Here is a 14,383-nt window from a genome sequence, read left to right as displayed (position 1 = left end):
ACAAGAGAGAACCAGCTATAAAGGAGGGTTTGGCCTCCCTCTGCCAAGCTGCCGGCTGCCCGATTCTTGGCTTCCCTCCTTAGCATTTCTGCTGGCGAAAATGCTTGGCAAATGAATCCCCCAAATGCACAGAAATCTCTCCTGCCAAATTCATTTCTCCAACCAGTGATAAATGCTCACCACTGGTTTGTGCAAGCAAAAACCAAAGCACAAACCCAGCAGCATGAGCAGCGGCACTGGGGAAGGGAAATTTATAGTCGTTTGAAATCTTGCAGGTCTGCACATCACAAAGTTATCAGATGAATTAAAGGACCAAAGAAAAAAAGATATGGGGTTTGCTAAGAGGGAATAAATGATGCTGAGGAAAGGGTACCCCACCTCGTTCCAAATTTATCAATAGGAAAATCTGTCATCAAACCTTTATCCAAGGGACACCTGCTGGAGAGAGTGAGGTGTCTGGGAGGCTTATTCAGGGGGGAGGGGATACCATTTATTTTATGTGTCAAGGATGAGGAGAAGAAGAAAGCTAGACTTGGAAGATCATCGTGCACAGTGTAAAGAATGGCGACTCAGAGGTGAACTGGCTTGGTTCAGATTTAGACTTCATCACTTTCTATTTGTATGACCTTGGCCATACTCAGAGGTATGGGTTGCTCATCTATGAGAATGGGAACAGTACTATGGCAATGTTGGCGCTCCGTCCTTGGCTCTTGGAACTTACCATTCTTTGCTCAACCTGGCAGCTTCTGACAAACACTTGCGCATGTTTGCCCAAGGGCTTTCAGGTCTATCCAAGGGGTAATGGCGCTGAGGCATGGGTCAGCCGTCATGGGGAGTTCATGTCCCTAACTCCCCAGGAGCAACCCTCAACCCACGATGGGCAGGAGTTGCAGAATAAATCCTCCAGCTCCCTTGCTCCTCAGCGTAATGTCTGTGCTCCCTAGGTCTCCAGAGTGCTCATGGGATGGAGCCTCACTTGCCACAGTCATGGAAGACTCCATACCACCCGCTTTACGGGCCCCTTTTCCTTCATTCATTGCTTCTCCATCTGCACCCAGACTGGTGCATCCTGGGGTCACACCCCATGTAAACTGCTTTCACTCGGCTCCTTGTCTCCGGGACTCCTCCTGGAGGAATCTAATCTAAGAAAGTGTGTATATCACTGGATAAGTTAGAATGTTAAATGGAAAGATCTATAAAATCATTAGGGAAAAATAAAGTGTGCAACGAGTCACACCGAGTCGGAACTTGAGTAAATATTGCTCTCTGACCCTCCCTGTTTTTGCACCTCTTTCTCAGGAAGATCCAGCCCTAGCGAAACTCTCTTCTGTTAGAGTCCCTTACTATCTGCCTGGCAGCCTCTGGGGTTCTGTGCCTGTGTGGGAGTGGACGGGTGGCTGTCTGCCGGGCTACCTCCCCAACATGACAGCTCCTGAGCCTCAGCAGGGTGTGACAGTCCCCGCCCATGGGGTAGAAGTGGAGCCTCTGGGAGTTCTTTTGGGGGCTAAACAGACTCAAGGATTAATTAGCTAATGCTGTGGAGTGCCTGGGGAATGTCAAGTGCCGAGTGTGAAGTGCCATCTCTTGAGCTGGCTTCCCCTCTTTAAGCCCTCCACGAGAGAGATGCGTCGATTACCACGTGTGGAGGAGCTGCCGCTGCGTCTCCAGTTGGGGCTCTTAACCAGGCAAATATTTACGGTCCCCATCAGACACTCAGGGCCTCCCGGCTCCCAGAGGCTGCAGCTCACAGCTCTTGCCCAGGCTCAGCAGACAGAGGCTCAGGGAGCATCTTGGGACTGTGAGTCTTCCAGGGTGTCCACCTGGGAACTCTGCGTCCGGCATCCGCAGCCCGGGACCATCTTTACTGTGTAAACTCTTTAAGGCCTTCCAATGCAGGTAGTCAAGTCCCAAGGTTGCCCAGGGCTCCTTCATTCATCATCCCTGTGGGCCATGAACCTGAAACCATCTTCTCTCCCAAGTCAGTTCCCCACCCGCTGACCCCCACCCCCAACCCGAGGGTGGCTTCACTAGCCTCCTTGACATTTCAGGCATCTCTACCTACCAAGCCATTCGGATTCTTTCTCTGCCAGTGGACAGCCATCTCCTCCTCTCCCTCTCATGCTGCTCCCCTCCCTTAGGCCTGTATCTCTTCCCTGGTCTGTGGTTTTCCCCTCTGGCCACTCTCTTAGCCTCTAGTCAGCCTCCACGTAGCTGGTGGAGGCTCGTTCTTAAACCCGGTTCTCAGAGAATTTCTCCCTCGATGGCTCCCTATGGCTTACAGAATAAAAGCCAAACTCTTCTGCCTGCTCGGGGGCCCATCACGATCGGGTGCTCATTAAACTTTTTCATGTTCCTTCTATATTCCTCTGGCTACCTTCAAGTACAGCACTGCCCTCCGGGTGGACCACTCAAGCCCTGCCACATTTTACCTCCACATGTATGTTTAGAAAACAGATGAAAAACCACTGCTTTCTCCTCTCACCTCCCATAACACTCTGGTTCATGTCTTGGGAGGGCTGCAGAGGCTTTTTGATGTTCTATCACAGAGATGAGTGGGCCAGGGCTTTTTTTTTTTTTTTTTTATACTGGGGATTAAACAAGGAATGCTTTACTACAGAGCTGTGTTCCCAAACTAACCCTTTTTATTTTTCATTGATTCAACTTAGGTCTTGCTAAGTTGCTAAGGCTGTCCTCGAACTTGTGATCCTCCTGCCTTTTAGCCTCTGGAGTCTCTGGGGTAACCGGTGTGATAGCCATGTGTGGTGCTGTAATATAGAGAGATGCACTGAGCTCCAGACTGCCTGCTCTCTGGTTGTTATCTAACTGAACGTGTGTAGGAGAGTCTGTCTTTTCTCCCGGCCTTCAAGGAGCTCCTTGTACCTAATATTTTTCCTCTGTACTGGCAAATATTAGTTGTTCAATGCTTGTTGAAATAATGTGGACTTGCATCTCCCGAGAGCACAGTGTGTGTTATTAAGATGTGGTGTTGCTTCTGGAGGATCTATTTTTAGAAGCTGGGTGGCTGGAATGTCACAGCCAGAGTGGGATTCCTTGGAGCAGAGGTCCTTTTGAAGTTCCCCGCAGCCCCTTCTGGGTCCTGCTTCCCATGCCACAGTCCTGGAGGGACTTCCTGCTGGGGGGCTTGTATCAGGAAGGCAGGAGACTGGGAGACCGAGGCCCCATCAGAGTCTGGATGGGCAAGTAGGAGCTCAGACAATGAAATCATTTCCAGAGCTACATGGAGGTGAGGGTGCTGGGAATCTAGAGGCAGCATCTGACCCTGCCGGGTTGGGGGGAGAGGCAGTGAGGAGGCGAAACACCACAGCCACCATAGCAGAGGGGAGAAGTCTGGAATCAGCCTAGATGTTAGATGATGGAGTATCTGAAAGCCGTAGACCTAGTTTTTTTTTTTTTTTCTTTTCCTTGTTTCCTTAAAATAAAACATGGGGGTAGCCTTTGTCCAGTCCCAAGCTCACAGATTTGCCTACCTCTAGGGTTCCAACGGATGGAAACTGGAGTTGAGTCACTCAATAGCCCTATAAGGTCCTGACTTAAAAATCTGGAAGCGTGGCCAGTGGTTGAGGTCCTCTGATCGTTTTTGTCTGACCTGCCAGTGTTTATAAGAAATTGAGCTAACATTTTAAAATTGTGACTTTGCATACAAGATCACACATTTCTGGTTTCTTCAAAAAGAACACCAGAGAGTCTTCTGGGGACTTTTCACAAGGTCTGGAAGATCTTGCAAGTTTGGGCTTTTTATTTCTACAACAGTGAGCTGGGGCTTATCGGGGCCGCTTCTCTAGGCAGGGCAGGTGGCACAAGCAGGTTGTGAAAATCACCTGGCTTGCTTTACTCATTTACTGTCCTGACCTGTGGCCTGATCTTAGGTTATGGTCAGGGAGAATATCACTAATACGGCGGGGGACAGTCACAATCAATAAATGAGGCTAGAACAATGCTATGGAGACACGTGTGTCCAAATCGTGGAGTGTCAGAGTTAGGAAAAACCCACCTGGACTTTTACCTCTCTCTCCTATCTGCAGATATAGACCTGGAACCCAGAGCTAGAAAAGGATGTATCCAAGGTCACCCTATGAAACTGACAGCAAAACAGAGCCCAGGTCTCCTCACCCGTACCCAGGAGTGTTTCCCAGCTAGGGACGGTGCTTCTTGTGGTCCCTTTCCTTTGTGTGTCTCATTTCATGGCCATCAGCTCCATTGCAGACCTGGGTAGGAACCGAGGAAAGACGGGGATGGGGAGGGCTGGGGAATAAAGGCCGGGGAGGCCCAGGACTGCTCAGGATAAAGGCTGAATGCAGGGGCGTTCAAAAGCCACTGGGCACTGAGAGAATTAAGCCATGCCTGTCTCCGTTGCCCGGGTATTCTTTATGCATCCCATAATGCCATTGTTCAGCCAGAGCCGGGGGCCAGAATGCGCACTGTCTTTGCAGGTAGGCGGCCTGAGCGCCTCAGCAGCAAGAGAGGAAGCAGGAGAGGCTGGAATATTCCAGCTTGAGAACAGCAGCTGGATAATAAAGCCGGGCTGGTTGTCTCTGGGCCCCGCTGTCCCTTCTCCCCGCCTCAAAGTAGCAGCATGAATCAGTTCACTGCGGCAATGGTCCAGGCGATGTGACTTGCATCCCCATCAGCTACCTGATTGCGGTCCCTGGATGCACGAGGCGCCGGATGTGCCTGGCATACCAAACCACCGCCTCTGTGCCGCAGCTGCCAGGAATGAAGATCGCAAGCCCCGCCTGGCCGGCCCCGCAGTCAGAGCCGGGCATCCTTCAAGGCCAGTACTGGCCTTTTATCTTGTCCAAGGCTCTGGGACAGTCACTGAAATCCTGGGGCTGCTTTTAACGGGGGCCACCAGCCTGTCTCAGAGATGCCCTGACAAGCCCCTCTGGTCCCAGGCAGACAAAGGCTTGATAGGAGAGGAATTGCCCACGGTGCAGACGCTGCTGTTCCTAATACGTTATTTTGACACACAATGAACTGCAAAATGTGCTCTAAGCCAAGAGCCTGGGCCCTTGCAGGGTCTGTACGGCACAGCTTCAGCTGAATTCAGTGTGTTTCAAAGAGCTAGGGATCACCTGCTCTCCATGATGATTCTTCCCTCTCGGGGGGGCCCGGTGCAGACCCCTGAGAGGAGGCATCAGCCCTCCCAGGTCCCAGCAAGGGGTCAGGAGGACCTTGGCAGGTGTATGTGCGTGTGTGTTGGGGGGAGCGTGCACAAACCTCCCAACAGAGTGCTCTGAACAACAACCCTTCCTAAAATGGTGGTGCTTATCCTCTGCTGACAAAAGACTGGCTTGAGCTCTCCCCGGAGGTGGGATGAAGCGCACACACTGCCTTTTATCTCCCCGGCGCTTTGAGAGGGGAGATGACTGGTGCAGCGCGTGGTGGGGAGCCCTAGAGAAGGCCCTCTGGAATGAAAGGCATAATCTCCAGCTCCCCCAAACCAGGAGGGGGGGTGGCTTTCATCCCCCACCCGGCCGCCCCCCCCATCCTGGAGGCATCTGAATGGGAGCGGGGAGCTCCGAAGGACAGGCTCCCGCGCTGCACAATGCCACACAATATTGCTTCTCCCCGGGAGCCCAGAGGAGGCCATGGGCATCGGCGTCTTACTTTGAAACCAATCCTCCAATCAGCTATTTAAATAAGAAATATAATCTCATTGAACACTGAGAGCTGTCGCTCTGAGATGCTTCCATTTATGAGGCACTTGAAGAGAGTCCCCAAGCCCCCAGTTTATCAGGACAGCCAGCTTAGGACTATTTACTGGGAGAAGAGAGGTGCTGGAGAGGAGGAGGGAGAATTCAAGTTGGCTATTAGAATTCCAGGCTGTCCTGGGAATCTGGGGTGTGCGGTGGGCGCCCCACGAGCTGGCATTCTGCAGTCACAGTCAGGGTGATGCTCTGAGGACATGCTGTCAGTGGGGGCGGTGGCGGTGGCGGTGCCAGGCCCTGTCGATCACTCTTTTGGAAGCATCTTCCTGAGTGCCTATTAAGTCCATCCACACAGCATATTTTGTAGAGTGGCTATTAAGAACCAGTGGATGAAATTTCCCTAATGAGAACGGCTCAACAAAGAGGAGGGGTGTGTGATGGACTTGCCTTTCCTGCCTGAGTTTCCTGGCCTGAGTCCTCCCCTGGGGACTCCTGCTTAGAGAGGGAGGCCCAAGGGCCTGTGCTGAGGGTCACGGACACTAACGGGATAGGCCTGAGGAAGTTCACCGGCCACTTACTAGCTTTTAATCCATGTGCCATTGACTCATCCAGAGCCTCTGTTTTCCTCATCTACAAAATGGATTGTAAGAATCGACCCAGATGGAGGGTGGGCCGAATCCGGCAGGAAGACTCTGCCCCACACCAGGTTGTACGTTTCCACCGTGTGATGGAGTGCCCCTGCCTCACCCACATCTTGCTGCACATGAGCCACGACTTTTGGTTCTGGCATGTCATTTCTGGTCAGCAGTTCTGTCCCCCCTTGCCGTTCTGTTCTGCTCAAGTCTGCCTTGCTCTGTCATATTTCCTTCCAACTGTGCCTTGCTGATGATCTGTCCCCAGGGTCGTGGAAGGGGACAGCCGGGGGAGCTGGAAGGCTGTCTGGGGGAGGGGTGTTGGGGGTGTGTTCTGTATCACACAAAAGCCAGGGAGCATTAGCAAGACAGGAGGGGAAGGCCTCAGGCTCAGGGAAGGTTCTGGAGAGCAGAGGTTGGCGAGGAGTGAGGAGAGGAGGCTTAGAGGAAGGACGAGAAGAGGAGGCCCAGGGAGCCAGTCCTTGGGAGGCCAGGTGCCTGGTGGTCGGTTGTGTCTGGGTGTTGCTGCTCACCAGAGGAAGAGGAGGAGGCTGGAGGGGAGGAGGAGGAATTGGGTTTAGAGGGGAGCAAGTGAGAGGCCTCTGGGGCAGGCAGAGGTTGTGGAGGGTGAGGCTTTGCTGGTGCAGAGCAGAGCCACACCGCCCAGAGGTGTCATGGAGACCAACATCCTCCATCGGAAGGAGAGGGTAGGGAGGGCACTTACTTGGGTCACACAGTGAGCCAGCAGCAGGGCAGGGCAGCAGCCTGGGCACCTCAGACCCATCATCAAAACTCATCCTTCCAAGGCACCTACTGTGCGCCAGGCAGTGTCTCTCACTTGGTGTGTCTCCCACATCACGGAGGCAACAGGCCCATCATGATCTCATGCTCATTCTAGAGACAGAGAAGCTGAGGCCTGGCATGGCTCTGAGTGTTGCCCAGGCCCCTCCCCAGGAAGAGGTGGGGCCCACAGGTGAGCGCAGGCGGCAGGTGCTGGAGCTCCCTTCTCTCTTCTTGCCTGTGGGGAAGTGTGGCCCAGCTCCCTCTGATTCCTGAAAGAGTGTGTCCTTGTCCTTGTTACAGACCTGCTTCCCTCCTTCCTCAGCAAGCACCAAAGTGCCTTCTGTGCTCCCTGAATGTCAGGGAACATCAGCGAGACGGGAAGGGAAGGCCCCAAACCCCGGCTCCTTCGTGCGTGCGGAGAGGGCTGCTCACTCGGCTGACTTCCATTAAACACTGACGCTTCGCAGAACTGCCACAAGCCATCCATCACGACAACCCCTCCGCCTGCTTCCCAACCTGCTTCTGAGAGGGCCCTGGGCCTGCATTCTCCAGCTTTGGGAAGCAGAGAGGGGAGGCAGGGCACCCTACCTGGCTGTGGCCCTGATAATAATAGGAGCACGGTTTACTGAAGGCTTCGTGCATTCCAGGCAGACCCACGCCCTTAGGGACCTCACTCGTGGCACCCGACCACCACCCGCAGGTGTGGTTATAATTACCACTTGATAGGTGTGGAGCCTCACATTCAAGGTTTGGTCACTTGCCCATGGTCATGGTGCTGGAGTCACGCTGAGCCAGCTCTCCCTCAGCCCTTCTCTGCTCAGGGTGGGGTGGGCCAGGACAGGTACGCAGTGGGAGGCGGCGCTGGAATATCACAGTGCATCAGTGGCCAGTGTCCTGGGGGCCATCCCATCCAGGACAGGTCTGAGGACTCCAGCACAAGGTGAGCAGCAGGACAGTTGCCCACAGGAGGTGCCCTGGCCCTCCCTCTCCTGGTTCCAGCAGCCAGGTGGCTCCGGACACCTGCCTCCACCTCACTCCCTGTGCAGTCAGTGGCCGTCTCTTTAGCTCTTCCTGCCAAATACTCTTGAATCCCTAACTGGACCCCTTCCCTGTGTCATGGCCCCTCTCAGGGGGGGCTGCTCCAGCCTCTGGTCTCATGGAGCCAGTCTCTTCTCCCCAGGATAGCCACAGGACCCCAGGATAGCCACAGGACCCCAGGATAGCTGCAAGGCTGTGCTGGTGCCTGTCTGCTCACTGGCTCTGCTGAACCCCAGCTGGCCTCTGCAGCAGACCAGAGCTCGCACGCCCACTGGGCCTGGCCTCCAGGAACCTCGCCCCTTCCTTACCCAGGGGTCGCTGGCATCCGTGATCCTGCTTGGCTCCAAGCAGGACGCTACCCACCTTGTCTGTCTGGCCTACTTCTGCTCATGGTGTGGACTCTGTTGAGAGGACTCCTCCCTCACACCCAGGGCTGGGCGAGGGGCCCTTTCATGTTCCTCTCCACATCATGGCACAGAGCAGTGTCCCCACTTGCAGTCACTCCGTGGACTGTCAGATCAGGGAAGGCAGAGAGCGCTTGTGTCCCCTACTCTCTGGTGCAGCAGGGACCCACTGAGACTTGGCCCCCAAGCTGCGGCGGGCATCAGGACTAAGACACAGGGACAGCCCCGCTGGGGGAGGCTAGGAGTGTGGTGCGTGGAGTCGGATTGCCCGTGTGAGTCAGCCCCCAGTGCTCACAAGCCATGTGTCCTTGGGCTTGGCCTTCCCCAGCCCCAGTCTACTTACACACAGGGGCCACGGTGATCCCTTTCCTGGGAACTCGAGCAGAGAGGCCCTGGAGGAATGCTGCACAGCTCTGGCCTGGGGCGCAGAGTAGGGCTCCCTCTGAGGTCGGAGGAGGGGCCCAGGCTGGCAGCATTTCTGAGCCCAGGAGGTGGGGCTGCTGGGACAGGGAGGGCCCGTTGAGGACTGGAGGGACAGGAGAGCCCCTCCCAGGCTTGCTCCCTCAGGCTGACCTCAGACACGCAGAGGCTGGACTCTCACCCTGAGCTCATCCCTGTTCTTCGCCAAAGTCAGAACTGAAGCTGGGACTTCACCGTTGCCCCGAAGCTGGGGCCTGTGTGCAGGGTTGGGTGATGGGGGAAGGGGGCCGCCTTGTATCAGTTAGGCTCTGGTGTGGCAGGCACTGTCAGCCAGAATGTGCCAAGAGCACCGGGTCTGACATCCACTCTGGGTGTGGCATGGATGAGGTACCCCTGCTGCAGGGTAGGTGACCCCGTGCCGAGGAAGCACCCAGCGCCCAGCCCTCAGTGCTGTCAGTGCCCACTGGGTGGAGCCACGCGGGGACCTGGGGCCCTGCCTGGCAGACCTTACCACCCCTGTCCTAGGCGAGGACATGAGGTCGCTGAGGGGAAGTGGGGGCCCAGGCCCAGGCAGCCAGAGGGACCAAGGGACAAGTGACCTGCTCCCAGGCTGGGGAGTGGGGGAGTTTGGCCACCAGGAGGCCACATATGGCGGGTAGTGCTTTTCTCATCGCCTTCATGTTGCGTTTCTTAATTTAAAGTGGGAAATTCCATATTCGGCGCCTCATCAATCATTTTTGTGAGCTCCGCTCCGTGGAAAGCACAGAAAACATTTATATTTGCGGCTCAAACTGTCGAAAATGTAAAACAATTTAAATAATATTAACATTTTAACAGCCTCCACTCATGGCTCTGTGAAATTAACCATTATCTCTTGGAGTGTTCGTTAAAATTCAGCAGCGGGTAAGTGGTGAGCCTCACGGGTGGCACGTGTGTTCGGGAGGCTGGAGGGGAGGCCGGGGACCCTGCGTGAGGCCTGCCCGGGGCCTGCTCCACCAAACCCGCCCCCTGGCCCACCGGGGCTGTGGCTCCTAGTGCCTCGAGGGAGACGACCTTCCTTCCTCACACTGAGCTGGGTGCCGAGGCATGGAGGTGAGCGGGAGGGAGGTGAGTGTGATCAGGACTCTTTCCTGGAGGCACCCGGTGGTGGGGGAGGGGACTGTGCATGAGAAGGGACTGGAGTGCTGGGGACATTGAAGAGGCAATCAGGGGCCCTTCCTGGAGGTGGTAGCGTCCAAGATGATCCTTGGCACCAGCTGAACGAGGGACAGACCATTCAGTGAAGTAGAAGGTGTCCCTGTGTAACCTCGCTGGCTCCCGACGGAGCACGTGGAGTCTACTGGAGTCTTAAGGGTAGGCAGGGCATCGGCTGCTCTCGGGTTCGGTCCAAGCCCCAGGCACAGATCCGGGATGGGGTCACATTAATGGGCAAGCAAGAGGATAGTCAGGGTGGACACTTGCCGGGCATTGGAGGGTCCAAGGACATCGAGCCTTGAAAAGCTGAGCCTCGGGGGCAGAATGACTTTCAGTAAGGGGCTGGAGGGAGGGGCTCTGCTGGGGGCTTCTGCTGCCAGAACGAGGCTCTGTTGGCTGATGCTGCAGGTGAGGGGACCCCCTTACCCATGTTTTCTCATCTGTTCTCACCTGTGCTTCACGACAGACCTGTAACAGAGTAGACCAACCATGAAAGGGGCAGCTCCCCATCAAGGGGGGTGTGGAGCACATTGCTGGGTGACAGAAGGGTCAGGGACTTGGGAAGAGGAACTCCTACCTGGGACATGCACTCAGCCCTAGTGCAAGCCAGGCCCTGGCTATACCTGACCTCCTGGGAAAGAGCCAGAACGGATGGCTGCCCTGTAGGAGTATCATGGGCCGAGTCGCGTCCCCCTCCCAATGCCCCTGTTGAAGCTCAGCCCCCTGTGTGAGTGTGTCTGGGGACAGGGCCTTTAAGGAGACATGTGAGGTGAGATGAGGCCACAAGGCCAGGGCCCTGACCCACAGGACTGCTGGTGTCCTGGCAAGAGGAGGAGACCCCAGAGATCCCTTGCCTTCCAGGGGGGCTCAGGAAGATCTGTGAGAGCACACAGCAAGCCGCTGTCCACAGCCGGGAGGAGACAACTCCCTGGGAACCAGCCCCACGGCACCTGGTCTGGGGATTCCAGCCTCCACTACCGCAGAGAATCCTCTCCTGTTGTTTAAGGTCTTGGACTGTGGTGCCTTATGATGACAGCTGGACAGAATGATACAGGGGTCCTTGTCTGGACAAGGAACACCTGGGCTGCTGATGATAGTGCAGTCTGATGCAGGGCAGAACAGAGATGTGCCCAGAGGAGGTGGCACCTGGCTCTGCAGCGGGCATCAGGTGAGGCACCCTGAGGAAGCTATGGTACCCAAGCAAGGTGCAGACGAATGAGGAGGACTCGGCCATGAAGTCAGGGGAGGGCACTGTTCCAGGTGGAGGGGACCCTGGGTGCAAAGAATCGGAGGTGTTACAGGTTTGGGGGCACCAAATAGAATTCCACCTATACAGAGAACAGGGTAAGAAGGGAACCTGACAGGTCAGAGAAGGTTGGGGGACAGGTGGGACCCACTGTCACGGGAAGACCCATCTGCAAATTTCAGGGAAGGCTATTTAGAGACTCCCATCTGCCAGAGGACTCTACGATTAGTGATTAACTTGCGGTGTGACCTTAGGCAAGTCACTTAACCTCTCTGCACCACAATTTTCTCATTTGTAAAACGGGGTGAAGGATCCCTGCCCTGCCTACCACCCGGATGCTTTGTGGGCTCAATGAGCCGATGCATGTGAAAGCGTTCTGGCGAACGCCCCACAATAGCGCCGTGGAAATAGAAGGTGTTATTATTATGTAACCACGCTGACTCCCGTCAGAGCAGCGTGGAGTCAATTGGAGTCTTGAGGGAAAGCAGGGAATTGGCTGCTCTCTGAAGCTTGTCATAGAGACCTGTCTTTTCATTGTACTCCTTTCATATCACTGTTGGCTCGATGAAAGAAGGGGAGAGAATCTTTGATATGTCTAAATATTCCGCTCCCACCAAGACGGGAGGAATTCCGAGGCAGAGCTATCATTAGAGGCTGAGCTGGAAGCAGGCGTCTTTGCGGATCGGAGGCTGTCAGCCTGCATAAACAGCCTCCTGTGCTTCAGAGCAGGCCAGGCGCTGCGGGCTTTAGCAGAGAGTAGGCGCTCCAACCCTGCTGCCTGCGCTGCAATGGCTGCGACCTGGGAGACGGGAGGACTGGCTTCTGGTCTCCATTCTGCATCTGTTTTGCTGGGCATCCCAAGGACCCATTGTTTACCCTCTCTGAGCCAAGAAAGATGATATAGAGCTTATGAGCGACAAGGCTTTGGGGGAGCCGGGAAAATAAGATGCTATGTAGTGCAGAGATCCAGGTAGATCAAACATGTGCCTACACACGGGCTGCCAGCACCCAGGGTCTGATGAGGCTGGGGAATTTCCTCTCTGGGAACTGTGCTGTTGGATCTGTCTCCCTGAGATCTGCATCAGAACCACCCAAGGAGTTTGAAAAATTTAGAGTCTCTGGCACTACTTCAGGCCTAGAATCAGGATCTTTGGATCGAGAAGAGAACCGGGGCCCTCTTCAGCAAGCTCCCAGGAGATATGGGTGGGAGGGGCCTGGCACTGGTCCATGACCCATCTGCAAGCCTTGGAGTGGAGCGTCTGTCTGGCTTGGAGATGCGGATTCCACAGCTGGGGCACAGCTGGGAGAGTCCAGCCCTTTCTCTAGGGCACACTCAGCCCTCCAGAAGCCTCCAGGCCCTGGGACCTCTAGTCCATGTCTCAAGGAGGCGATGGCCAAACTCTTGGCTTCCAGTCAGCTCGGGCTGGGGACAGCACCTTCTATTCCAGTCCCACCTAGATTGCTGTGGCCCTGTCTCTTGAACCGGGGAGAGGCCAATGGGGAAGGACTTTAGGCAGGTGAAGAATGGGCTGCACTGGGCTCATTGGCAATGGCTTGTCCATGTGCCCGCACCTACAGGGAGACCTGGAAAGACCTTGAGGAGTCCCTGACTCCAGCCCCTTGTTTCAGAGGTGGGGAAGAGGATTCAGAAAGGCCAAGTCCCCTTGCCTTGGCTCTGCCTCCCGAGGGCCTGGTGACGTGCAGAAGGCGGAGTCCAGTCCTGCATCCAGATGGGGATGATTCATGTCCTAACATGGGCCAACCTCCTGGGGCGGATGACAGCCTGTCCCTGTTCCCACTCCAGGGGACCTTGTGACTTCCAGCTTATAGAAGCCGCCCCTTCCCCAGGCATGGCCCTTCCCATCACTGTCACCATGTCAAGCGCACTCCCAGGGCGGGGCAGAGCTGGCTGTCACCTTGGCTGCCTGCTGGAGTCCCCCATGCCACACCCTGGAGCCCTTCACTCAGGGTCTGGGAGTGGGACGCAGACATGGGTGGACATTGTGGAAGCTCCCAGCGATTTCCTTGTGCAGACAAGGGGAGAGCTGCTACCTTAGCACGTGACTTTCATACAGGGTGACTCTGCCCCATTTCTGATGGTTATGATCGGGGAAGTGCTGCTGGCATCTGGAGGGTAGTGGCCAGGGATGCTGCTGGACCTCCTGCGATGCACAGGACAGCCAGATGTCAACAGTGCCAAGGTGGAGGAACCCTGTGTTGGATGACGTAGGGGAGGGCAGCCTTGCCTGTGGCCTTGCCTCATGGGCGCCCATCACCTCCCAGACCCTCCCAGCTGCCCTACTGTGGGGGCTGCTCTGAGTGTGTTGGCTGCCTGGGTTCTCCGCCATGTGCAGTACCAGTCATTGAGACAAACACCAAAATCACAATGCTCTGATGTATTTGCTGTTGGAGGTGAGGACAGACTCTCTGGGATGACTTGGAGGGGAGGGGGCTACGGCAATGCCTAGAGATGGAGGGACGCGATTCAGCTGTGTAACCCGAGCAGGGTGTGGGCAGAGAAGTCTGTTGGTCGGGGCCCAGGCTGCTACAACCGTCCGTGTGTGAGGGACCAGGGTTCTTCCTCCTTCCCATGATGGATGCTGGGTTTAAGCTGTATCATGGCCACATGGCTCAACACCAGGGTTCTCAAAACACCCTAGACCAGCCACAGCTCCTAGAAACTTGTTAGAAATGCAAATTCTTGGGTCCTCCCGGAACCACTGAATCAAAAACCTCCAGGGTGGAGCTCAGCATCTGTGTTTTAACAAATCCCCAGGGGGTTCTGTTGTCCTGCCCTCTGCAGTTTGAGAAACCCGGGTCTCAAGAGATCCTGGAGCCTGCTTTAAAGATCCCAATCCCAGAAATTGGAATCTCTGGATTGCCAAGGGCTGCGGTTGGTCATCAGACACAGGAAGGTGCTGGAACCTCAGGACTTCAGCCAGGCGTCTAGGGTTCCCTGTGAATTGGTCTGTATTAGTGATGTGAAGCTGCTATAAT

General features: G+C 55.4%; 1 protein-coding gene across 3 annotated transcripts in view; it reads left to right on the top strand.

Moving 5' to 3' along the window:
• The window catches only part of Rps24 (ribosomal protein S24), a 462,172-nt gene that overhangs the window by 107,029 nt on the left and 340,760 nt on the right, over nt 1–14,383 (top strand). Inside the window, exon 5 of one of the 3 annotated variants that reach the window (XM_078039350.1) lies at nt 10,040–10,050. The exons of the other annotated variants lie outside the window; for them this stretch is intronic. Within the exon in view, the coding sequence (XP_077895476.1) occupies nt 10,040–10,042 (3 nt within the window). The 3' untranslated portion in view covers nt 10,043–10,050. Of the gene's footprint in view, nt 1–10,039; nt 10,051–14,383 lie in introns of those variants that run through there. 3 annotated transcript variants of the gene reach the window in all.

This window comes from Ictidomys tridecemlineatus, chromosome 1 (genome assembly GCF_052094955.1).
Source record: "Ictidomys tridecemlineatus isolate mIctTri1 chromosome 1, mIctTri1.hap1, whole genome shotgun sequence".
NCBI lineage: Eukaryota > Metazoa > Chordata > Mammalia > Rodentia > Sciuridae > Ictidomys > Ictidomys tridecemlineatus.
Note: the sequence above shows the minus strand (reverse complement) of the source record. Positions and strands in the feature narration are given on the sequence as shown.